The following is a 26,522-nucleotide window of genomic DNA, read 5'->3' as shown; positions in this document are numbered from 1 at the left end:
CACCCCACGTGTTACAGAGTAGAACCGCTCCATAGAGTTTTCTTGGCTGTAATCTTTACAGAAACAGATGGCCAGGCCTTTTCTTCCACAGAACATCTGGGTGGGCTCGAACCACCAACCTTCAGGTTAATAAACCAGAAAAAACCAAACCCGTTGCCCTCGAGTAGATTCCGACTCATAAGTTAGGTTAGTAGCCAAGAGCAAATTGTTTGCACCACCTCAAACCAAAACAAACAAATAAACAAAGAGTTGATTCCTATTTGACCCTATAGGACAGAGTGGAGTTGCCCTACAGGGTTTACAAGGCTGTAAATCTTTACAGAAGCAGACTGCCACATCTTTCTCCCACAGAGCGGCTGGTGGGTTCAAACCAACCCACCGCTGACCTTTCGGTTAACAGCCAAGCACTTTAATCACTGTGCCACCAGGGCTCCTTTTGTGCTACCCAGGGACCTATGAATTAACCACCCCTCTCCCAAAGACAGTGGCTACTTTACTTTGGTACAAAGAATCAGGGTCAACTTGCCTGTGATACTTTAATGAATGAAACGTGTTACTTTGTGATATGCCCCTTTCCAGTCGTATTTTCTGAAAAACAACAGAAAAAGCCAACCACAAATAAGACTTCCCACTTATCCTCTTCTTGATGACGGAGTACATGGGGAATTTCTCCCCTCCCCATGCTTGAGATTCCTTGATGGTAAAATGAAGGTGGCCAGACTAGATGGTCTTCAAGGTCCGCTCCAGCCAGGATGTTCTAGGATAGAGTTACCTGACCCAACTGACAGGTACCCAGTGAATGTCCTTGTTCAGCTTCTCCAAAATCACTTTGAGCTGGCTGTATGCGCCCTGGAGATCCTCCTTCACCAGCACGGTGTCCACCAGGTGCCCGTAATGCTGGTCTATGAAGGCGGCAGAGGCGACCATCTCCTGCTGCTCCTCGTCCTGCAAGGACAGGGGCAGTTAGCCAGCAACTGGATTGTTCTCCCCCAAAGTCAGAAGCCTACATTACAAAGGCTATGGGATCATGGTCTTAGGCACTGTCCTGACCTTGAATTTGTAAGTGATAAGTGGATGATTATGCCCTGTTAATAACAAATTGTGTATACATGAGCAGAGTGTACCTACAACATCAAATCAAAATTCTAAGAAAGCTAATGGGCAGTAAATATCATCGTATATCCACACAAATGTTCATAGCAGCATCATTCATAACAGCCAAAAAGTGGAAACAACCCAAAGGTCCATCAATTGATGAATTGATAAAGAAAGCGTAGTATTCTATACACTGGAATATTATTTGGCAATGAAAAGGAATGAAGTACTGATATACGCTATAACATGGATGAACCTCGAAAACATTATGCTAAATGAAAGAAGTCAGACACAAAAGGCCACATATCATATGATTCCATTCATATAAAACGTCCAGAATGGCAAAATTACAGAGACAGTTGCTGAGGGCTGGGGAGGAGTTGGGAGTGACCGCTGATATGGGTATCGGGTTTCATTTGGGGGTGATGAACACGTTCGAAAAGTGATTGTGGTGAGGACTGCATAACTCTGAGTATGCTAAAAACTAATGAATTATACACTTTAAAATTACACACTTTGAGACACACTTTGAATTGTATCTCAAAAAAGCTGTTAACCTCCCCTTCCCCCCTGCCAAAACCCACATAGTTAAACAGAAAAGAAAAATTAGTCATGAGACCATAAGCCAGGGAGAACAACCTTTAGCATTTTGGTGTATTTTCTTTGTGTGCGACAAAATTAGAATCATATTTTCAGATTTGTTTTCATTTAATATTTTATTGTATTTGGCTATGTCATCAAATATTCCTCAATAACGTGACTTAATTGGCTGTATAGTATCCCATTCCGTCCTGTGAATATCATGTAATATTGGAATGTGTTGAACTGAGCCCCCACTATTGGACATTTAGGTTGTTTCCCATTTTTTTGTTTGTTGTTATTAACAGCAAGGAGCCCTGGTGGCGCAGTGGTTAAGCACTTGGCTGCTAACCAAAAGGTCAGCAGTTTGAACCCACCAGGAAAAAGATGTGGCAATCTGCTTCTGTAAGGATTACAGCCTTGGAAACCCTATGAGGCAGTTCGACTTTGTCCTGTAGTCACTATGAGTCAGAGTCAACTCAATTGCAATGAGTTTTTTTGTTTTGTTATTAACAACATTATGTTGAACATGCTCAGTTTCTAAGTGGTTCTAGAACCATTTCGTTCGTTTCTAAGTAAGTGTTCTCCCTAGAGTTTCTAAAGAGGAAGACCTCTAATGTTCCTTCTAGCCCCGTCATTCTAAGTAATTTGATCAGTGTGGACTATTATAAAAAGAATTTGTATGAACTAGGATGAATCAAAATCTTTTCTTGGTGGGAGCTTCTTGACCAAGGGGAAGGATCGGAGAGGGTGTCCTTCAGATCGAACAGCTATATTGGCCAGCAAGAAAGTCTGTTCTGAAACTGGATTGCTTCTTCCCCTTCTTCCCCATGACAACTTCCAGCTCATTCCCCTAACTGACCCTTTTGAAAGCTAGGTAAATTGGGGTACTAATCCCATGTCTCTCTAGGAAAGCTCTGCTAAAACTATTAGGTTTGGGGTGGAGGTCCTGACGTGGACTGGGCTCAACAAGAAGTCTATGCCAGTGAATCAGAAGTGCCCTTAGGAACACGCTGGATTATCCCATCCAGTAGTTTTAGAAACAGTTTAATCTTCTTCTGGTTCAAACTGGTTTATTGTTGTTGGGTGCCGCTGAGTCGATTTCAACTCCTAGAGACCCCACATGACAGAGGAGAACTGTCCGATAGTGTTTTCTAGGCTCTAATCTTTATAAGAGCAGATCGCCAGGTCTTTCTCTCGTGGAACCACCGGATGGGTTCAAACCACCAAGCTTTGGGTTAGCAGCTGATCACTTGACCATTTTGCCACCAAAGCTCCTTTCAAACTGGTTTAACCCATGTTGTCAAGTCGAATCTGACCCACAGTGACCCTATAGGACAGAGTAGACCTGCCCCATTGGGTTACTAAGGCTGTAATCTTTACAAAAGCAGACTGCTACACCTTTCTCCTGTGGAGTGGTGGGGGGTTTGAATCAACGGCCTTTTGGTTAGCAGCTGAATGCTTAACCACTCTGCCACCAGGGCTCCTTTTCAAACTGGTTTATCAGGTGGTTATTTGGAAAACAATGACAATAACCTTGTTAGATGGTGTTTCAATTAAAAAATACTTGGGTTTGGTTTAGAAGTTCATCAGGTCCTAGACAGATGTCAGACTCCTATTGCTGGAGAAGGGACTTATGTGAGAGTAAGCCCAGACAAAGCCACCCCTGCCTGGATTGGGAGTACTTCTGGCTGTCCCTTCCCCGGCCCCGAGCCTTCTGGTCTTGTGACCCTCTTCTCTAAGTGTCACCAACAGACAGAATGGAAAGACCGTCTTGAGCAGCAGTTCCATCCTTCATCCCGCTTCAGCTGCGAGCACCCTCACACAGCTGGGAGCACTCCCTGTAACAGCCCCTCTTAGGCCTTCAGAAAAAAAATGATCAACGTTATGCTTACAAGTGGAGCTGCCATGGCCTCAAATGCCGGGGACATAGGAGGCGTCTTCCTTTTTTCCTGAATTGCAGGCTTTACAAATATAACATAGGGTTTGAACTCTGAGGTCCTCAGTTGTTTCAGTGCCTGGGAAAGAAGGCTCAAGAATATTATACACTTTTTATTATACACTTTTTATCTATTATTGGGAAATATACTTTTTAAAGGCTCAAGAACCGTGCACCTCAATCGCATGACCTCAGTGGCAAAGGTCCTGATCACATTGGTCACACAACAAAGGACTTCAACTGTGCAGAGCAACTGCTCATTTCCTCCACTTTGACACTGGACTCAGCTGATCCCCCACACTGAGAACGGAGGGTTCTTCAGGCTCTAATTAACCCTCTCAAGCCCTTCTCCACCTGCCCATGCCTGATGCAAGAGACTCAGTGTGTATATATTTAGGCAGACGTCATTGATTTGTACTGCATTAACACAAAATTTCTGCTATCACTTAGGCCACCTATGATATTCAAAGAAAAAAAGGTTTGCTAAGCAAATGAAGAGACTACCTAAGAGATCACTTGAAACGAAACTTAAAGACTTCAGAAGATTTCCTGTAAGCAAATCACCCTGTTAATCATTCATTGCATTTTCTCTGTTTGAAAACGCTAGTATTGAACTGCAATATGTACTGTCTGCACGTAAAACCAATAAAATCAGTTTCCTTTAAATACAACTGAAATACAGACTTTTAATCTCAACTACCATCTCCTAAAAAAAAATTAGTGAGGGGTTTGTCTTCATAGGCACAATGTGTTTTTGGAATATGTTCCAAGCAAACTTCTGTAAAACGACACCGACAGTTTATATCATAAAATCATAGCTCTGTTTCTACAGCAGGAAAAGAAAATCCCTAGGTTGAGTTCAAAGCTTGGAAGTTTTTCTCAAAAACAAGGTTGAAAACGTGGTCAAGCCCCAGCCAAGCTCATGGCATGCTGGGTGGGCAGCACTAGAAATGTTTTTGAAGCACTTTGTGGAGTACGGTTTCCCTGTAAAGAAGGCAGCCTCTCAAACTGCTCTCCTGACTGCCCTCCTCAGTGGTTCCCTAAACCACTGATTCCCCTTGTCATGGTTGGGGACAGGGGTGGCCTGATGCCCAGAGCTTAGCACCAGCTTCTGCCTGGGTTGTTGTTGTTGTTAGCTGCTGTCAAGTCTGCCCCTGACTCACGACCTCATGAACAATGGAACAAACTGCTGCCCAACACTCTGCCATCCCCATGATTGGTTGTAGATTGGACCATTGTGATCCATAGGGTTTTCACTGGCTGATTTTTTTCAGAGGTAGATTACCAGGCCTTTCTTCCTAGTCTTAGTCCAGAAGCTTTGCTGAAACCTGTTCAGCGTCATAGCAACATACAAGCCTCCACAAACAGAAGGGTGGTGGCTGTGTATGAGGAGCACTGGTTGGGAATTGATCCCGGGTCTCCAGCATAGAAGGCCAGAATTCCACCACTGAAGCACTAATGCTGTCTCTGCCTGGGTATTTACATCTAATTCTATGTCACAATTGGCCACATCTACTGTGTGACTTATTCCATGCAGGGGTTACTCTCCTGGGTCTGTGGGTCCATGAGCTCCCTACAGTTAAATGCAGTATTTGTGTAGATAGGTGCACTTTTCGGGGTGTATAGCTTTCATTCAATTCTCAAAGGGAGATCCTGGAAAATTTAACACCCACTGCTCTGGACTAAAAATTCCTGACTTAGGTCAAGGGTTCTGCAAAAGATACAGTCCCCTGGCTTAGAAATCCTATCAACTGGAAATGCCCAGCTAGCCTAGGAACTCACTTCTGGCTCCACGTCCACCAAACAAACTTTGTTTTTGGCTATGACAGCCTGAATGGCCTCCAGGCTGGTCCCATAGAGATTCTCCTTATATTCGCCATGTTCCAGGAACCTGAAACACCAGCAAAGGGAAAGAAGGCCTTTAGTTCCTGATTTCCTACATTAGCAAAGAAGGTTGAACAGACTTCCCAACAGGGGCTCTCTCCCACTTCCCCCATCCTTTTTGGAAGCCTTCCCAGGAAGTCAAGCGGGACACTGGACAAAAGACACACAGCTACACAGAGAGCCAACGTACTTGTTGTGGTGTAAGTCAGCCTCAAACGCTTGCTTAGAGACAAAGTGATATTCCACTCCCTCCTTCTCGTGGCTCTTTCGGGACCTGGTGGTATCTTAAGAAAAAAGAATGAAAGGTGGGCGAAGACCTATTGCTTCACGGTGAGCGGCACAGCAGCAAGCCTGTGCCCTTAGCCCTTTTGGAAATTCATCGCTGATTTGTCCTGTGTAAATCAACCACTTCCACTCACAGAGTGTTCCTTGTGTGCCAGGCACTGTGTTCTTTCCAGGCATATTGATTCTCACAACAACTCTTTGTTGTAGGCAAAATGAAGCCTCCTCCCATTTCACAGTAGATGAAACAGGCGCAGAGAGGTTAAGCACCTCGCCATGCCCAACGTCCCACAGTCAGCTGGTCACAGGGTGGGAGTCTGAATCTAGGTCTCTCCATCTCATGCAAGCATACGCTCTTAACCTCTCTGCTACATTGCCTCATAAATGCCGTAGCTCTTAAAGAATCACTTAAAGGATCCCTAGTTCTAAGCTTTTATATCTTAATTGTTTTTCTTTTTGAGAGCAAAGGGGGCACAGACACAGATGACCCTGCCAAGTATACGCTTTTAATTCCTTATTCGAGTCTCATTTTGATAGAAAATGAGGCATGAAGACAGATGACCCTTTATGGACTACATGTGTTTCAGTAAAGCTGGCTCTCAAATAATTTCAAAACACGTAGCATTTTCCCACTGTTTTCCATAATAAAATTGAGGTGTGCTCTCCTGGGGAAAATCAGGTCCTCCACTGAACATGAGCACATCTGAAGCAATACACAGCTTTTTCCAGAGCATTCCAAAACAAAAGATGAGGTTTTGGAGAACAGTGTTTTCTAGCCCTTGGGGGCCACCCAGGGGGATGCTTTTGTATTCTACACACGTGTGGCATTTTAGTCCAACCTCTGGCAAAGCCACTGGGCTCATTTTTCTGACCATGTCATCCCCTTGCTTAGAACTTTTATTTACCCACTAATTACATTCTAGACACCTTAGCTGAGTATGTAAGACCCTTCGTGATCTCCCCAACCTCCAGCTCAGGTTCACCTCCCACCACACGAACTTCTCCCCAGTCCCCAACACTGCTACTATTGGTTGCACCTTCATCCCTTTACACATGTTGTTCCTGCTGTATAAACAGCCTTTCCTGTCTCCTCTGCCTGGAAAACTCCTATTCATCCTGCAAAACCCAGCATAAAATTTACCACTTCTGGGAAGCCTTCTTTACTCCTCCAGTGCTTAAAAACAAGGGGAAAAGTCATCTGTCTGTGGAGTGATCAGAAGCAAGTAGGCCTGACCATCCAGGTTGTCCTCTGGAGGATGGGCCTGGGGGTTTCTAAAGGACCTCTGAGCAACTTCCGCATGTCCTATTTCGGTCCATCTTATCAGTCTGGAAGGCCGAGGCCCCCTGGAACCTACCTGGTCCATTATAAATGCTACCAGAATGGCCTCCCTCACCCCCACCACTTCAAGCTGCGCTCTAAAGGACAGTCTGACAACCCCTAGATGAGGCTGCGGGCCCAGAGGAAAGCAGTGTGACAAAGCAAAGATTTTACAGGTGCCCTGCCCCAAAGCTCTCTGGAAAAGTTTCTTTACCACCACCACAGCATCCCCTCTCGATGGCCACTGGGCACCCACACTGCATCCCTCTGAGTCCAAATGGACTGAGAGTGAGTCTTAGAGAAGAAAAGGACAGTCAAGGGCAGCAAGTGCCAGGCAGCAAGTGAGACACCATTATGCAGCCTAGTTAAGAATGTGGCTCTGAAACTCCAAGAAAATGACCCCTGGACACCCTTTCAACTTAGTACCAAAGGCACTCTCAAGGTTCACCCTTCAGCTAAAGGTTAGACAGGTCAATAGGGCCAACAATAACACATGAGGAACGTGCTCCGTAGTTCAATCATGTATCGAGACTAATGGGCACACCAGTCCAAAAGCAAAGACGAGAAGGCAGGAAGGAGGAAGAGACAGGACAACTGGACCAATGGAAACAATGAAACTGGGGTGAGGAAGGGGAGAATGTTGACACATAGATGGGTTGGCCACCAATGTCACAAAACAATCTGTGTATTAACTGTTTAAAGAGAAGCTAATTTGCTCTATAAACTTTCACCTAAAGCACACACACACACAAAAAGAATGTGACTCTGGGGCTGAGCTACCTGGATTCAAATCTTCACTCCACCACTTACTTACTGTGTGACACTGGGAAGGTTATTTAACCTCTCTGAGCCTCAGTGTCTTCTGCAGTACATGATGACAAAAATCTTGAGTTACTGGGAGGCTGACTGAGTTATTGCACATAAATGTTCTTGACATAGTACCTGGCATTTTTCATTCTCCTCATCACCACATTTGGAACCAGGACTTCCTGCCCACTAAACCTCAGTATCCCTGGCTGCCTCTAGCGGGAGGAAGTCTCGGGAATCAGGAGGGTGTTATCACCAGGACTGTACTCAGCCACCCTGATGAGGCTGGAATCCAGCTAAAAGGGAGTGCCCAAGCAATGTCTTTCACCTAGCTCCCCAGCTTCCCTGAACTGCTCTCTTACCCAAACAAAGGTGCTGAGGCCACAGGAGGTCAGGGTCATTGTGAAGAGAAGGCTAGACCATCCTCACTGCCTGAGAAACCTCCTTCTCAGTGTCAAAGTCTGCCACTTTGCCTGCAATGTGCTCTGGACTCACCTCCCACCCCAGGCAGAAACTGAACAGTTAGTTTTCCAGCTTCTGCCTCAGAGGGTCCTAGTAGACCACATGGTCCCACAATATGCCCACAGTAGGTAGTGTTTGCAGGTCTCTCAGACTCAAAGTAAGGATTAGGATGGATATGGGGAGTTACATGCCCATGAAATACTCACACGCATGTACACATACACACATGCCCATGTGGGCCCTCTTACGTGGAACAGCAACGCCAAAGTGCTGTGGGTTCTCTGCCACCACCTTCTGCTTCAGCTCGTGCAGTCGGGCCCCCAGAGACCCTGGGAAGCAAAGGAGAGGCTGACCAGAGTTCTCACTGAGTTCCCATCCCACTTCTCCAGGAAGACATCGCCCCATTCCTTGGAGGCCCAGGACATCACCTACCAATCAGAACCACCAGGCGTGACCTCTCGCCGGGCTGGTGCTGGTATCTGGCCACCTCCTCGTAGGTTAGTAGCTCCGGAGACTCAGCAACTGCGGGTGTCTTTCCTTCCTGTGAGCTGCCCAGCCTCTCCCTGCGGCCCAGCCGGAAGCTCCTCCGAAGGCCAGCTTGCAGGGAGGGACAGAGGGACACCTGGCCATTTGCCCCAGGATCTCCCAGTAAGGACTTTATCTGGCCAGACCTGGCAGGTAGGACTTAGCCTCACCAGCCTCTCCTAACTGCTTCCCACTACAGGAAGGAGGTTGTTTGGGAAGCACGGTAACATGATGAAAAAGTGACCACCTAGTATCCAAAAACTGGGGTTCAAGGTCACTGTTTTCCTTGGCATGTGACTGACCTTGGGCAAATCTTTTCACTTCTCTGACCCTCAATTCTCTTATCTGTGAAATGGGATACAGATCTACAAAAGCAACATGTGGTCCTAGATCAGACCCTGCAAGGGGAAAATGCCATAAAGGACATTACTGGGACAATGAGGAAATGAACAGTATTCTAGTTAATAGAATGTAGGGATGTTTCATTCCCAGAAGATGCTAATTGCCCTGAGGTTCTATAAAAGAATGCCCTTGTTCTTAGGACATACATGCTGAGGTATTTAGAGGAAAAGGACACAATGACCACAACTGACTCAGTCCGCAAATTGGCTCAGGGAAAAAAAATATGTGTATGTGTAGAAAAATGGAATGATAAAGTAAATATGGTTGAAAAAAGAAAAGCCAAGCCTGTTGCCATCAGGTCAATTCCAACTCATAGCAACCCTATACGACAGGGTAGAGCTGGCCCATAGGGTTTCCATTTTTATGGAAGCATACTGCACATCTTTCTCCTTCGGAGTGGCTGGTGGGTTTGAACCACCAACCTTTCAGTTAACAGCTGAGCGCTTAACAATCAATGAATCTGGGTACAGAATATCAGAGTTCTCCATACAATTCTTACAACTTTTCAGTAGATTTGAAATTATTTCTCTAAAACCAAAATCAAACCTGTTGCCATCGAGTCGATTCTGACTCACAGCAACCCTGTAGAACAGAGTAGAACTGTCCCATAGAGTTTCCAAGGAGCGCCTGGTGGATTTGAACTGCCGACTTTTTGGTTAGCAGCTGTAGCACTTAACCGCTAAGCCACCAGGGTTTCTGCTTTGTCTCTCAGGCCTTCGAAAAGACTGACCAAAATAACGGAAGTGAAGGCATTTTGGAGACTAGGAAAATCATCCATCACTGCATAGTTGTGGCGTTAACACTGAAGAAGCTACCATGATTACAACAAAATAAAATTGCTTTGAATTTAGCGGTCCGTGTCCTTTGCCTCCCAATCACCATATATCCCATTTGGGGCCTCGTCCTGCCAGCGTTCCCTCCGCTCCCAGGGGCTAGGTGAAAGCTGGGGTGGGGGTCCCAAGGCCTGGCTGACAGAGCCAGAAGGGAGATATGGGTTCGACAGGCTCAGCTGCTCTTGAAGAGCTCCTGGGCTCGGTTCACTCTGCCAACGTCTCCCCCTGACCCAGGAGCCCGAGGTGGGGCTGTGCATGGGTAAGGTGTATCACGTAAGAGCCCCAATACTTACCCACGTAATGCCCTCTAAGGTATCCCTCACAGTCACAGGTCTCTGGGAATCAAACATAGAGAGAGACCAGTGAGTAGAGCTAGACACACCCTGGCCCAGAAGGGCCGTGCGAGGGCCACCTAGTATGCCGCCCCTGGATGGCCAGGCAGAGCCCTCGGGGATGGTGCCTCAGGAGGGCTCAGGAGGAATCCTGTGTCCTGGCCGCCCCCAGGAGAGCAAGTTCTTCTGTTCTGCTCAGTTCTCCAAACTTAGGCCCCAAATAGCCCTTCCAGGCCCTGTTGGGTTCCTCTGGGCCAGCAGGCTCCTTCACAGCCCCTTTGAGTTGGGGTGCATATGAATAAAGATGGACATATCACTCCTCCCTGCTCCCCTCCCCCACCTCCTGCCTCCTGCCTTGCCCGGCTACATAGCCAGCACAGCCAGCATCCGGGCAGGCTGGGCCCTGTGTGCCAGGAGGGCAGGAGGGGCTCCCAGGCCTTGCCTCTCATCCCCACTGTCTCCACACGCCTCAAGGAACAGGCAGGTCCAGCTGGCAGAGCAGAGGGGCCAGCCACCCATAAAGGGGGAGGAAAACAAGCCCTCCAGCATTCCATGGGAAAGGGGCCTCACCCATGTGCACAGGGGACAAAGACCAGGCCTACCTTTGTCACAAGGCTGATCATCTGCGGTTTGCACAAGAGACAGATGGAACAGCATTAGTGGAGGGGAACCGGGAGGCCCTATGGCTGAGAGGCAGCCGCAGCCCCATGTGCCTAAGAGGCCCTCCATCTGGCCCCTCCTCCTTTCTCCCCTACAAACCTGAGATCCAAGCTGTGGTGCGTTATTAAATTCCAAGAACTGCTCTAATTAGTCTTCCTGTGTGTCTCATTAGTAGGCCAAAGAAAGCCAGTTCATCCCTGGCATCTTAAGCAGCTTCCTTGAGGCCAATTGACTCAGCTGCCCCTCCAATTTGAGACAAATCTGGAAAGTGGTCATTGGCCATGGCCATGGAGCCAGAGAGTGGCTCACCCTAGGGTGTCTGCAGTGGGACTAGGGCCTGCTGGCTCTCTGTTGGGGTTTAAGGCTCTCCTGGGCAAATGCAGATGCCAGAGGATGGGGTGGGCAGAGCTGGGAGCCATCTCCACACTGGCCACCTGGCGCCTCCTTGGGTCCCTCACTTGAACACTAGCCCTCCTGGTCCAAAAAAAGGTCACACCTTGGAAAAGCTTCCTTTCTCTACAGGGGCTCTGATCACAGGCCCTCTGAAAATGTGGCCCAGCTCCCATCACTTAACCGCATGAACCTCTGTTTTCCATCTGGGAAAAGGGGATGCTCGCCTCTACCTATTTCACAAGGCTATAAAAAAAATGGTTACAATTAAAAGACGAGAAGGTTCATGGATGTGTTTTCTAAAAGGTAAAGTGCTACACAGAGGAGAGTTGCCAGATAAAATACAGGCTGCCCGGTTAAACTGGAATTTAGAGAAACCACAAATAATTTTCTAGTATAAGTATGTCCCACATGTGACATGGGATATACTTATACTAAAAAACGATTTGTTGCTTATTTGAAATTCAAATTTAACTGAGCCTCCTGTATTTTTAGTCACTAAATCTGTCAACCCTAACACAGAGGAATGGGATCACTCCTAGCCATCTCCATTGCCTTCCAATAACAGTGGTTCTTAAACTTTTCAGGGTGAGAAAGTCCCCCGAGAATCTAACGAAAGCTGGGACACACAAATATATAGAATTTTGCATACGATTTTGGGAGAGGTATTAACATGCTGCCCAATATTATTTATGGGCCCCAAATATAGAAGTTCCTGTCCAGGGAACAGCTTCCCCTACCTCACCCCTCTGAAGGCCGGCAGGCTCAGACAGGACTCTGGGTGCCCCTTCAGCCCAGTGGCTACTTCTACCAGACATGCAGCCCCTGCATCCTCACCCTGGCCCCTCCCTAAAGTACCACCCCTGCCAATCTACTCACAGAGGGGCTTCTTGAGGCTCTGGGGGCTCGGCAGGTTGCCTGTGGCTCTCCGGTAGCTCAGTCGCCTGTGGAGACACAAGAGGATGGGCAGGGCCCATGAGCTGGAATACGAGGACCAGTCAGAGGGAGTCTTCTGGAAGATGTGGGGAAACCAAGGCCTGATCTGCAGGTGGGCAAAGCCTGGCACTCTGAGGCCTCCTGACTGGCATTGAGTCCTGTAAAGGGGGATACTTCCATGAGGACAGTTCATTTGTTCACAATGAAGAAGAAACTAAGTCTCTTGCTCTAGGAGAACCTCTTCCAGCCCAAGATGGCCACCCATAGGATTCTAGCCCAGTGACCACCATCCATGGCCGGCCATTACTTTTCTATGGCTGATTGCCCAGGAAGTGAGCCCCTGCTTCACTCTTACCTCCATCACCACCCCCATTTGCAGAGGAAGCTGGAAAATAGCAGAATGACTCCCAGAAGAGGCTGGGGGGGTAGAAGTGACCCTAATTTAATGTCCCTCCACACATACAACGGGGATTTCAGCCCTGCCACATTATCCAGTATGGCTGTCAATGGAGAGGCAGCCACCAAGGCCTCATCTTGGAGTCAGACAAAAGTCCCAAGACTCTTGGAGGCGTCTAGATTTCCACATTTAAATGCAGCTAAACAGCCCTCCTCCACACCACTTGGTAAGATTTTGCCAAGACCTGTGAAGCCAAAGATGTAGAAGGGTCTGGGGCTGCCCTGAGGAAACACAACATTTCTCAAACTTCAGCATCTCAGAATCACCTGGAACACTTGTTGGAGCAAAGATCACAGAGCCAACCTCTGGAGACTCCTATTCAGCAGGCCCGGCGTGGGGCATAGAATTTGCATTTCTTACAGGTTCCCAGGTGATTCTGAGCCTGATGGCCTGGGACCACACAATGAGGGCCACTGAGCAACTGAACCCTGAGGTTCTGTCATTACTTCCCCAAGTGATGTGGTTATAAATGCTACACCCTCTGACTCAGATCTACATACACTTTAGAAATCTACTTAAGGAAATCACCTGAAATATGGGAACACTCTACGTGCAAGATAATTATTGCAGCCTTCTAGTAATAGTAGTGAAAAATTGGAGACAGCCTAAAAGGGCAGCCACAGTGAAGTCACTTACATACAACCCTTCCTCAGAGAAACCTTCCCTGCGTGCCGAAAAAAAAAAAAACAAAACAAAAAAAACCAAATCTGTTGCCGTCAAGTTAATTCCAACTCATAGCAACCCTATAGGACAGAGTAGAACTGCCCCATAGGGCTTCCAAGGCTGTAATCTTTACAGAAGCAGAGCCATATCATTCTTCCTCTGAGCAGCTGGTGGGTTCAAGCCACCAACATTTTAGTTAGCAGCTAAGTACTTAACCACCACCTCACCAGGGCTCCCCCTGCACGCCCACGTGAGGGTAAACCCTCCTAGTATACACTTGCAGAGAACCATGTCCTCCGTAGCACTCATCATATTTATATAAAGTGACCATTTGAACAACGTTTGGCTTTTCCAATAAACTGTGAGCTCCTCCAGGGCAGAAACCATGGGTTCCCAGGGGCCCGTAAGAGATCAGCTCAATTCATAACAAATATTTGCTGCCTATGAATGAATGATAAATCCCCTGATAAAATATTATATAGCCAATAAAATCACACTATAATATGTAAGAATGTGGGAAAAGCAAAAGCCAAAACGTTCAAAAAAAAAAAAAAAAAGCAAGATCACAAATTCTGTAACACTCATATAAAAAGCACAGGAAAGAAATAAAATTATGCTGTTTAGTGACAAGACTGGGTAATTTTCCTAGTTCTCCTTTTCTCTATTTTTATATTTTATTTCCCAACTTTCTCTAAGTATGTATTATGAAATATGTACTCATAATGTAAATCTCCATATGTTTATTTAAATCCCAAACAGCCATCATCCCTAGTTATGGGACAAGAAGAACAAACACAAGCATAATTGGTACTCACCTCAGGGAACAACACAGAGTAGTATGCCCCTTTGGTTGTGATGACAGAGACTTGGAGGTTGGTTATGGATCTACGATAGAACCACCCCCTACAGTACACCCCAGACCCACCTTTCCTGGAACTGCTTGGAGGGGATAAGTCCAGCTCGAAGGTTGGTATCCCCCACTCTCTTGGCCTGCCACCATGTGGGGTCGTCCTGGCTCACCACCTCCAGAACCTGCCTGCGTTGGAAGGGCAGGCCTGCCTCCTGGCAGGGAATGGCCCGGTCCTCCCGAGGGTTATAGTGGAAGAGGGCCCGCATGAACACCTGCAGAGGAAGGGCTCCAGTGAGGCTGCTCCTCTCCATGGGAGCACAGATGTGTTCATGTTCTCATCAAAAGTCAAACAACAAATGCCATTCACAGTTAGAAAGGACAAGTAGCCTCCAGAACAGAAAGGTAATCGGAAACACAGTACACACATTAATCTTACTGTTCTCAACCATTCGGATATTAGAGCCAGGAAATCCATCAAGAGTCAGAAAATTGAAAGATGGAGCCCATGACTAATATTTCTCTTCCCAACCAAAATACTTCCTTATTTATCTGATCTGCTGTCCTCATAACCACCTCTTAGCAAACACAAAGCAGAAACTAGTCCTGGAAATGAAAAGTAAAAGCAAGCATAATTTGTTACTCAAATGTTATTTTGGATATGCTAATTGCCTGTAATGAAATCAGTGGCACCCTGCTAAATAAGTAATCCAGATGTTAGAGTACACGCAATATCAATAAAACTGTTACCGATTTCTCACACCTTTCATTGGGCAATGACATCCACATTTTTTATACAGTGAAACCTGTGAGAGCTGGAACTCAATGGGACTGCCTTGTTTTTCTGGGTCCCACAAGTTTTCTGCCTTTGACAGGGTGCAGTCTTACCATTTTTCTATCATTCTCTATTAATGGAAAATATTTTAGTTTTCCTCTCTGACAGGTTTCTGCCTTACACAGGTTCTGGCTTTTGAAGGTTTTACTGTAGCTCTATTCTGCTTCATCTGTAGTACACAGAGCTAACTCCCAACTCTCCCCTTCACCCTGGAGTCATCCGTCTAGAGAAGATGGTAGAAGGACGTGGCATTTTGTCATACTTCCTTGCTATCTTCTAGAATTCAGTGGCGTGGATTTATTTTATTTCTATTTTCAGAACACTGGCCCAATTACTTCAGTGCAAACAGAAAAAAAAAAAAAAGAAGGCTGGGGGGCTTCCTTAGACAGATCCAAACATATTCCTTTATGTGCCAATGAGAAAAGATTCAGTTAGACAATAGTAAGAAATTCTTGACCACAGATTGTGGGAATTAATTTCCAGTTGCCCACTTTCCAGTGGTAACTTCCTTGATGATATACCCTTTATTGGATTGGCTGCCTTCCCTTCCCCACTCCTTTACTGGTGTTCCTTGGAGTAACCTCCCAAATAAACTATTTGCATTTGTATCCTTACCTCAGGGTCAGCTTCTAAGGGACCCCGACCAAGCAGGGATTACAACCAAAACCTCCAACAAAGCATTGGAAGCCATTCAGAAGGTAGTCTTAAACCATCTTCCCAGCTCAACCCCCATTACCCTCTCACTGGGGCCCACCACATGGCTCTTTCTCATTGATCCCCAACATGTTCCTCTCCATGGTGCCCTTGAGCCTCTGTGTATGCAGACCCCTCTCCTCTACCTGAAATCCCCTCCCTTTTTTTTTTCACCAGGAACTTCTCTCATCTTCACCTCCCTCAAGCCTTGGTCCTATTCTGTGACCCCTACACTGTGAACGCCTTCCAAGGTACCTGTAACTCTTCGTATAGAATCCTTCTGAAGCACTTCTCACACAGCAATAAAAGACTTCCTGGCCTCCCCCTCTGAAGTCAGAACCCTTGAAGCTGTTACTCATCTTTTTCTCCAGGATCTCTGTGCCTGGCACAAAAGGGGGGCTCAAAAACCCAGCAAGTAATTAAACCAATGGCGGTTGCTTAATTGGTCCCGAATCCAGCATACCTGGTAACTCCTCCTCTTCATGGCCCTGATTTTCTATCTGTTAAAATAACCTTGTCTTTTATTAGTAAGCCATGTCAAATCCTATTTAGAAAAAGGCAGGGTACAAACAAATGAATCACTCTGTGGCTTAATTAAAGTTCTCTATTGGGCACACGTTACTAGGACCAAACCTATGATCTCTCCCAGGATGATGGTTTCAGAAGGCTGGGCTAGAGCCCCCCACTGCCTCCAGCCCCCCAGCCAGGGCACCCTGAGCCTGGCCCCTCATACCTTGCTCTCCTTCAAACGGTCCTCCTCCTGGGTGGCCGGGATAATTTTCAGGGTGATGGATCCCTGGGACTGGGCCTGAACAGGAAGAAAGTAGGGGCTTCTCACCTTCTTGGTCTGACCTTCCCTGAATTGAAGTCTAACTTCCCAGGTCTACAAACTCAAGTTCAGAAAGACAGTCAGAAGTGCTGCCTGCCCTGTGGCCCAGTCTTCAACAAGGGGCCTGGGCTGAATTACCTGAAGCAAAACTCAGAAGCCCTGAAACCATGACTGTATTTTCATGGAACAAAAGGACAGAAGATTTTAAATGAGAACTCAAGGATAATACATGCATTAAATTCCAGCTCTCCATCCCTCCTGACTGCCAGTGCCTCAAGGGGCTCCCCTTCTTCTTTCCTCAGTGGTCATTTGAACAAACTGCTTCTGCTTCATTTTCCTCTTTCCTGCCCGATTTGGGGCTGATTCCTGATTGGTACTTCCCTCTTTCCTTCCATCTTCCCCAGTGGGCTCTCCTCTCTCAGGTTACCCTGACCTCTCCGAGGCTCCCCTCTCCTCCAACCAACAGAGACTGCACCCTTCACTGGGGAGCCCATGGATGCTCCCAGACCACAAAAGCCCTGCATCCACCACACAGAGAGCCCAGGCCACTCGCTCTGGAGCACAGGAAGGGTGGTGTACAGAACCAGACAGAGAAGTGAGGGCAAAAAACTGGTTTATCTGTCTGCAATCCAGGTCTCCTGCAGGGGGCATCTTCGAGAGGGGGCCTCCTCTCTCCAGATCTCATCCTGTTTCTCCCCTAAAAACCATCAGAATTTAGCAAAGAGTGTTATGTCGGGGCAGGATGCCCAAGCATAAAGAGGACAAAACTATGGTTGGGGCTTTTAAAAATTTCAGATTTCACTTCAACTCCCCAAAATGGACTGTATAGGTTGCTTTCGTCCCAACATTTAATATCCTACAATCCCCTTACAGCTGTGAAGTGCTTTACCCTTTTCCAGACACTCACAACCTAACGAAAACCACATATGGGCTGACAAACCCTGTCCCTACTTTATGGAAAAGGAAACTGAAGCTCAGAATGATCCGATGACTTGTCCAAGGTTGTACAACTAAAAAGGGGTAGAAGCAGGTTTCGAACTCAGGACCAGCTGACTTCAAAATCCTTGCTCCCTTGGCCCCTTTGGAAGAGGCCATGTTGAGAGGGTCCTGGAGAAGCAGCCCCAGGAAAGGGAGCCAGGGTGGATGGGTGTGGTAAGAGGCGGTCTGAGAAAGAGGAAGGTGGGCTGAACGCTCCACTCCTGTCCCCACTAGGCACACCGAGAGCACTTCGCCAGTCACCTCCTCATAAAAACAGGGAGGTGGAGCCAGAAGCTGCCTGGCCCCAGGAAATGCCCTGGCTTAGGTCTCCAGGGAACGCCACCAGGCAGCGCACAAGCACAGACCAGAATCTGGCTGATCTCATCAGGCCTCTTGTGCAGGACTGCAATCCCATTCACTTCTCGGAGCTCGTCTCCAACGTGCACCAGGCCTAGGAGAAGACACAGCAGGGCATCAGCACAGGAAGGGGCCCAGCTCTGGCGCTCAGAGCTGGGGACCACCTAACACGCTAAAGGCAGCCTTGAAGTCCAAAGATGGTGAGTGGTACTCGGCTGAACTGAGCCCCTTTAGAGTGCTGAGTGCCTCTTCCACATCATCACAGCCTAACAACAAGCCGGTGAAAAGCCCCAATTTACAAGTTGTCATCTGAGCCCCAGAAAGATTAAATAGCTTGCCCACGGCCAGGCTGCTGAGAAATAATGGAACTGCTGTTCAAGCAGTTTTTTTGTTTGTTTGTTTGTTTTTAAGAAATACAGATTTTTTGTGTGCTTTGTGTTCAGAGGTCAGGTTGGGGTGGGGATGAGGATGTTGCTGTTGTTAGGAGCAGTCATAGTCAGTTTCAACTCATAGCGACCCCATGAGACAGAGTGCAACTGCCCCATAGGGTTTTCTAGGCTAATCTTCAAGGGAGTACATGTCCAGGTCTTTCTCCCGCAGAGCCACTGCGTGGGTTCACACTGCCAGCCTTTCAGTTAGCAACTGGGGGCTTAACCGTTGCTCCACCCCAGCTCCTTCAAGCTCAGTTCTTTTGATGTGGACAGCCTGTGTTCTTTCTGTTATACCCTCTGCCTCTTGAAAAACATCATTAACTCTTCATCTTCTTGAGTTTACAGGAAACTCCAAGAATGTCCTTCCCAAGTCTTAGTGAGAAAACTTCAAGGTGAGAGCGAAGAGCATTAAACACACCCATCTATTCACTTCTGGTTTAATGGCAAGTGTCTCTGCATATTAGGGCCTTATTTGCTACTCGGCGTGGTCCCTGGGCCAGCAGCATCAGCAACAGGTGGGAGCTGGTTAGACATACAGAATTTTGGGCCCACCCCTGATCTACCAAATCTAATGGCCAGGAGGTTTGCCTCCCAGCTTAGTAGTTCTTCCACACACCAGTGGTTCTCAACCTGCTTTCCACCCAAAGCCAGATGAACACTCTTCCTCCAGTAATAGTGGCTTGCTGGCTACAGCAACTGGGGTAGGGGGGGAACTGCAGCTCCACTGTCCCCCAGTTAAGATTTACCCGCCAACCCCACATACTATGCTTAATTCTCACAGTCCTCAACCTAAACCAACACATGAGCTCCTTCCCGATCACCCCCGAAGTACTCCATGCATGCGATTATTTTTAAACAATTAAAATTTCTACTGGGTTTGGGAAGGAGATGAGAAAGCAAAGCATATCCCAAACAGGTAACCAGATAGAAGAGGGGTGGGAGACTTGTGGCTGAAGGGTGGAAGGCTCTGGGACCATGGCTGCTACCTCAGCCAGGCTTGCGTTGCCACCACTCACCGCTCCGGTCTGCTGCACCACCTCGCATGATCCTGGCCACGACAACGGCCCCTGAGTGCTCATCCCGTCTGATGGTAGCACCCTGCATCAGACACAGAGCATACAGGTCCTAAGAAGTAGCCCCAGACCTCAGATCCAGACTCACGGAGCCCAACAGAACCTCCCGTCCCTCCTTCTGCCGCCCTAGAGGGCAGAGCAGTAAGGAACTTACCCAGCTGAGGACGCGCCACAATAAAACTAACATCTCACATTAGCAAGTTGTTGTTAGCTGCCTTCGAGTCTGGTCCCAACTCATGGCAACCCTATGCACAATGGGATCAGACCATTATTATCCACAGGGTTTTCACTGGCAGGTTTCTGGGGAAGTAGATCGCCAGGCCTTTCTTCCTAGTTCATCTTAGTCTAGAAGCTCCGCTGAAACCTGTTCAACATCAGAGCAACACACAAGCCTCCAGTGACAGATGGGTGGCGGCTGCACTTGGGGTGCCTTGGCCAGGATTCAAACCCAGGTCTCCTGCGTGAAAGGCGAGAATTCTACCACTGCACCGCCACTGCCCCCTGCGTGAATATAGCACAGCACTTTACAGTTTGCAAAGCACAATGCAATCTCACTTTAGAGATGAGGGACTGGGGCTCAAAGAAGCTGAGCATCCTCCTCAAGGTCATACAGCTGGTGAGGAGCAAAGCTTTTTGTGACTCTGAATCCAGTGTTTTCTCTTTCATATCACAGCCCCCTGCCACTCGCATGGACATTTAATGAGGATAGTACAGGCCAGGAAACTCTCAATCTTCCTCTATAACAAACTGCAGGGTTCTGGGGCCCTTTGGTGTTGCTGAGGGGAACCAATTATGCTCCAGCCAGAGCTCAGGGACTAGGACGTCACTCCTTGTTTAAAAGCTTGTCACTGTCTTCAGGGGCGAGTTAAGCAACTGGCTGTGGACAATCTGGCCCTTTATGATCTGACTTCACCAAGCTCTCTGGCCTCACCTTGGTCATTCCTAACCTCAAATGTGGCATCCTAGTCACAGCAGGCAGCTCAGTGTTCCCTGAATACATGCTGCTGTCGACCTTCCCCTGGTTTTGCACATGCAATTCTTACTGCTTGTAATGCCCTTCCCCTCGTTTTTCCTTCTGGCGAACTCCTTTTGCTTTTTCAGGAATTCAGACCAGGCATCACCTCTTCCAAGAAGTGTTCCCTACACCCCACCCCATCCCTAGTCACTCCCTCCTCAGACTAGATCCTGATAACTTTCTGCCTCCCTGGTAAGCCCGCAAGCTCCTAAAGGGCAAGGACTAAGTCTCATTCATCTCTGAAGTGCCAGAGCCCAACACTGTGCCTGGCACACTGGAAGGCTCACAATACATTTGCTGAGTTGACTACTGTCCCATTTTGCAGATGAGGAAATGGAAGCAAGGGAGAAATCCTCATCTGTTTGCAGAAGCAGCTCTTCTGAGGTCATTTGGTGCAAGTGAAAATAGAGAAAACCAGATGCAGTATTCTCTTGGTCAAGCACCCATTTCTCTCTCTGGATTTCTACCATTTCTCTCCATCTCATAAACAACTTTTCCTTTGCTCCATAAATCAGCACCGAACGGGGACCAAAATGGTAGCAATCTGTGAGCTAAGGTGAAGAATGCCTGGTGCCCTGAGCTTCCTCAGTATTGTATTCAAGGAAAGCTGTAGAGTCCCTCCTGACTCGCAGTGACCCCACGTGTGTCAGAGTAGAACTGTGTTCCACGGGGTTTTCAAGCGCTGATTTGTTAAAAGTAGGTCACCAAGACTTTCTTCCTAAGCCCCTCTGGGTGTACTCAAACCTCCAACCTTTCAGTTAGCAGCCACGCATTAACTGTTAACCATTTGTACCACCCAGGGACTCCAGTATTCGGAGAGGTTTTCTGTGCTGTTGAGTCAATTCCAACTCATAGTGACCCTATAGGATGGAGTAGAAATGCTCCATAGGGTTTTGTAGGCTGTAATCTTTATGGGAGCAGATCACCAGGTCTTTTCTCCCATGGAGCCACTGGTGAGTTTGAACCATCCACCTTTGGGTGAGCAGCCAAGTGCTTAACCATCGCACCACACGGCTCCTTAACACAGACAGGAGGGGGAGATAAATATTTTAGGCTTTGCAGACCTAATTGTCTGTCACAATTACTTGACTCTGCCATTGTAGTATAAAGGCAGCCATAGACAATACGTAAATAAATGGGTGTGACCATGCTCCAGTAAAACTTTATTCATGAAAACAGGTGGTGGGCTAGATTTGCCAATCTTCAGCTCAGAGCATGACAGTCAGGGCTGCCCTGTACCGCCCTGTACCACCGTGCAGGCTATTTACCTCACAAAGGAGCTTGGCCATGGAGTGAGGGGGCTGTATTCCACAAAGAAAGGGGTGCCCTGCCCACAAAGTTGCCAGAAGAACTAGCACTAGCGGAAGCCCTGACAAAGCTGCCATCGTTCACTCCCAAGCCTTCAGGAGGATTCCTTCCCATTTGTACTGGCCAAGGTGGGATGTAGTGGGAAGGAGAGGGTCAGAATGGGGAAGAGAGGTGGCCACCACATACCAGGGGTTCCTTGTTCTTCACCAGGCGGACAATCTTCACTGATTCCTCTTCAAAATCCTCGTCAATATTATCAGGCAAAGGAGGGAGGACAGGGTCGAAATTCTTCTGGGCAACCGTGTCATGTACCATTAGCATGGCCTGTCAGGAAAGTCAGAGAAATGGGGGGCTGGCCCTATAGCTCACCAGGGGTCAGATGGCCTTGCCTGGGCAGGGTTTGGTGGTCTCAGATCTCATGCCAAAGAGACCACCACCCCAGACACTGGCCCTGAGGGGCCCTCACTAGGAGTCTCTCAGTCTACGACCTAGCACACCCTGCTGCCCCCCTCCCAGGAGCCACAAGAGGCGGGGGCCGGCAGAGACTGCAGCGTGACTACCCTGAGGTGGGGGGTGGACAGCAGCTGGAGCAGTTCCCTCTCGTCACCATGCACAGAGGCGGCCTGCAGCTCCTCCATCACCTAGAGCAGATGAGAGAATGCCAGACAGCCGGGGGGGGCCTCCCTGCCCCGAGCCTGCTGGGAGCTCTGTGCGAAAACCCCTGCTCCCTAGGCTTTAGAGCCAGGGGCCCTCCCAGGGACTGATGCAGCACCAGGGTACATAAGACCCTCAACCACCCCAGGACTGATGATCCCAGGGGAACCATGCCAGGGAAAGGATACCTGAGCAGCTCTGCAGGGGAAATCCTAACAGAAGCTAAACTTGTTAAGCCCTAACTGTGTGTTGTTTGCCTTATACGGCCCTTCTCATTTAATCCTCACAACAAAACCAAAACAAAACTTGTTGCCATAGAGTCGATTCCGACTCACAGCGACCCCATGTGTGCAGAGTAGAACTGCTCCATAGGGTTTTCAAGGCTGTGACCTCTCAAAAGCAGATCGCCAGGCCTTACCTCCAAGGCTTCTCTGGGTGGGTTCGAACTACCAACTTTTCAGCTAGTAGTCAAGTGTTTAACCATCTGCATCACCGAGGGACAGGGAAATCCTAAGAGGATCTAAATGTATTAAGCCCTGACTGTGTGCTTTTTGCTTTATATGGACCTTCTCATTTAATCCTCACAACAAACCTAGATTAAACAGGTACTATTATTTTGCCATTTTACAGACGAGAGTCCTGAGGCTCAGGGAGATTAAATATTTTGCCCAAGGTCGCACAGCTCGTAAGTGGCACAGGCAGGATTTGAACTTGGGATTCTCTGGCTCTATCACCTGTGTCCTTCATCGTTGTGCTATTTTATGGATGAGGAAATTGAGGCTCAGAGAGTGACTGGTCTGAGATCACAGAGCTAGTAGCAAAGGCGGCACTGAGCCCAGGAACCAGGTATCTAACATGCTCCTAATCACTATGCCATGGTGGAGAGAGGCTTGGGGGCCTGCACCCACAGGCTGCACCCATCCCACACCAGGCCATCTCCTGGGTTAGGTGCATTTATTCAAGGGCTGGAATGGCTTTGATAATCAACTGGCCCAACTTTTCCCAAAGCACACAGCCCAGAGCACTAGGTCCATAAGAAACTAACAGATACTCCTTTAAAAGCAAAGACGCATGAGCCTGTAAGCCGGGGCGCACCGCAGGGTCCTTTGCTTCAGGACTTCACAGTGGGCTCAGAAGGTGCAGGCAAGACATGCTTCTTTGCCCTATTCATAGCTCCCATCCTCAGAACAGTTTGGGAACTGCTGATCCTATCCAAACACTCTAGGTGTACAGCTGAGGAAACAGACTTTCTCAGGAACACAGTAAGGGGTCATCCCATGTCATCATGTCTCAGGGCTCAGTCCAAGGCTCAGAGTTCCTTCTGCCTGTCAGGGAACCCAGGAAGGAAGACGAGGAGGAGGAAGGGAGACATCTCTTGGGGGTCCCAGTTCCTGATGTGCTTTGGCTAAGCAATGGCAGAAAGACAAGATAAGGGGACCCTACAGGGCAGGGAGTGAGGTGACACCATAAGGAAAAACCTCAGGCTTACATCCTCAGCGAGCGCCATGGCGCTGTGCAGGACTGGGGTGGGGCTTTGCCTCTCATAATAGCGGAGCTTCTCGTGAATCTGCAAAGACAGTGGGTTTCAGGCTGGGGACACCCAAGCCAGCTGTCCCAGGTTTATCCCAGACACCACACACCCCACCCACAGCTGCAGAGACATCTGGGCCTGCAGATTGGGTCACCAACTGTGTGGCATAAGAGAAAGCCCTGCCTGGCTGGGCTACGGAAGACCTTTCTGGGGGCAGAGAAATGGCTAGGATGACCTCTGTGGACCACAGGCAGCTAGGAAACCAACTGAACTCATCATTAAGTCAATTCCGACTCCTAGTGGTCCCCCATGTTTCAGAGTAGAACTGCATTCCATAGGGTTTTCAAGGGCTGTAATATTACGGAAAGGAGCCCTGGTGGCCCAATGGTTAAGTGCTTGGTTGTTAACCAAAAAGTTGGCGGTTTGAACCCATCAGCCACTCCACAAGAGAAACATGTGGCAGTTGGCTTCCTTAAAAGGTTTACAGCCTTGGAAACCCTATGGGGCAGTTCTACTCTGCCCTATAGGGTCGCTATGAGTCCCAATTAGACTTGACAACAATGGTTTGGTTTTTAGTTTTTAATCTTATAGAAGTAGATTGTCAGGACTTTCTTCCACAGCACTGCTAGGTAGATTTGAACTCCAACCTTTCAGTTAGTAGCCTAGAGCAAACCATTTGCACCACCCTGGGATCTCTAGAAATCCTAACCAGATACAATGGGACTTTACCTTCATTAAGTAACTGAGGCTTTTCTCGCTGAACACATCCCTCAGGAAGCCCATCTCCTCCTTGTGGTTGGAGTCAGGCCTGAGCTGAGAGGTCAGCAGAGCCAGGGTTTCATGCAAACCTGAGGAAAGTGTAAGAAAAAAAAAATAATAATCAATGCAACGGACACTCCCTGCCCCTCAGGATCCCAGTAGACCCGCAAGCAACACTTGAGCCTGCCGTGGGCACAGTCTCTCCCCAGGCTCTCATTCCCAGGGCTTAGAGGCAAGGCAGCTTCTGACCACCAGCATCAGCTGCAGCCTGCTTTCTCCCCAGCCCTGGCTGCCGGGTAAGCACCAGCCCGGGTGGGGGGCACTCACCCGAGTCTTCTGACAGCACCGGCATGCCTGAGCCCAGGCTCTTCCCGTGGAGTCTGGAAGAAACGGGGGAGGGAGGTGCTGAAGCTCCACCAAGCAGATTCACTCAACCCTTACTACACATCTGTCCATGACCATTTTGGGGTCAGAGGGGATGGGGACAAATAATTCTGCTCACTTTTGGAGGGGGAAGAAAGAAAGAAAGAAAACTAAGATTTGTGCCCAATGTGCCAAGCATTGTGCTGAGTGATTTCATGAGTTTTCTTAATCCACACAAAGCCCTGAGGAATGGATAATAATATTCCCATTTTATCGATGAAGAAACAGAGGCTTGGAGGGGCTGGGTAACTTGCTCTAGGCCGGTCAGAATCCACATTCTGGTCGGCCCTTCCAGGCGGCCCTCAGAGGTACCAAGTGGGCCTGCCTGAGGTGTTCTCCTCCACAGCATCCCCACCACCCCGTGACCTTGTAAGAGGCCTCACTCAAGCCTCCTGTCCCGCCACACCTTCAGTAAGTACCGGGCTGGGCCTACAAGCACCCTCCACCATCCCCAAGCCTGGCCCAAACTGAGCCTTGGGAATGGAGCGCAAAGAGGAGGTGGAGTAATGAGAGTCGGTTTCTACTATACAGGAGGGGGATCCCTATTCAGGAGCGTTCCCCGCCCCCCAAGATGCTCTGCAGCACGTGGTCCTCAAAAAGTCCTCCTTCGGAAGGGTACAGGAGAGTAATGATTCATTCATTCCGCAGACATGGAGCCAGCCCCACTGCGCTGAGCACTGGTGACACTAAGATGCGTAAGAATGGTACCCGGGCCCTCCAACCCTCCCCCACCACGCCGGGCTCACCCTCTGGCTTCTTCTAGCGGCCCCTCACCTCCCCCAGGCAGCCAGGCACCGACTCCAGCTCGTCTCTGCAGGGACCTGTGGGACGAACAAGGAGCGCGGCTGGCCGAAGGAGAGGCGAGCCCAGGGGCCGCTCGGGGGCGGCCTGGGGGGAGGCTCAGCGGCGGGAAAGGAGCAGGGCGCCCGGGAGGGGGCGGGGAGGGAGGCCGGGGACCCAGGGCCAGGCTGAGCGTCCCCTCGGCGGTGGCTCTGGGGGCCGCGAGGCTGCGCTGGTGCCGGAGGGGAGGGTCTCGGCCCGGCCTCCCCGCTCTCCAGGGCCCTCCTGCCGCGGCTCCTGGTCCCTTGTCGCTCCCCGCGCGGGCTCCTACCTCGTCGCGCCGGGATCTCCGCCCGGAGACCGGGAGCGCGCGGGTGCCCAGAGCCTTGGTCGCCGCTGGCTCCGCCTTCCCGGCCCCTCCCTGCCACGGCCGCGCCGGGCGGGG

At 48.8% G+C, this 26,522-nt stretch overlaps 1 protein-coding gene across 1 annotated transcript; it reads right to left on the bottom strand.

Moving 5' to 3' along the window:
- Window positions 1-522: 522 nt before the first annotated feature.
- On the bottom strand, window positions 523-25,226 carry MPP3 (MAGUK p55 scaffold protein 3). Its single transcript, XM_064270312.1, has 18 exons — window positions 25,124-25,226; window positions 24,845-25,014; window positions 24,050-24,151; window positions 22,491-22,571; window positions 22,117-22,254; window positions 19,551-19,632; window positions 18,112-18,197; window positions 16,673-16,747; window positions 14,490-14,686; window positions 12,388-12,452; window positions 11,061-11,081; window positions 10,420-10,461; window positions 8,799-8,963; window positions 8,615-8,695; window positions 5,688-5,781; window positions 5,396-5,504; window positions 3,570-3,692; window positions 523-945 (listed from the first exon to the last, which is right to left on the bottom strand). The coding sequence occupies exons 1-18, from the start codon at window positions 25,224-25,226 to the stop codon at window positions 769-771; spliced, it is 1,911 nt and encodes a 636-aa protein (XP_064126382.1). The 3' UTR covers window positions 523-768.
- Window positions 25,227-26,522: the final 1,296 nt, after the last annotated feature.

Source organism: Loxodonta africana, chromosome 18, assembly GCF_030014295.1.
Source record: "Loxodonta africana isolate mLoxAfr1 chromosome 18, mLoxAfr1.hap2, whole genome shotgun sequence".
Lineage (NCBI taxonomy): Eukaryota > Metazoa > Chordata > Mammalia > Proboscidea > Elephantidae > Loxodonta > Loxodonta africana.
This window is presented reverse-complemented; position numbering and strand designations above follow the sequence as displayed.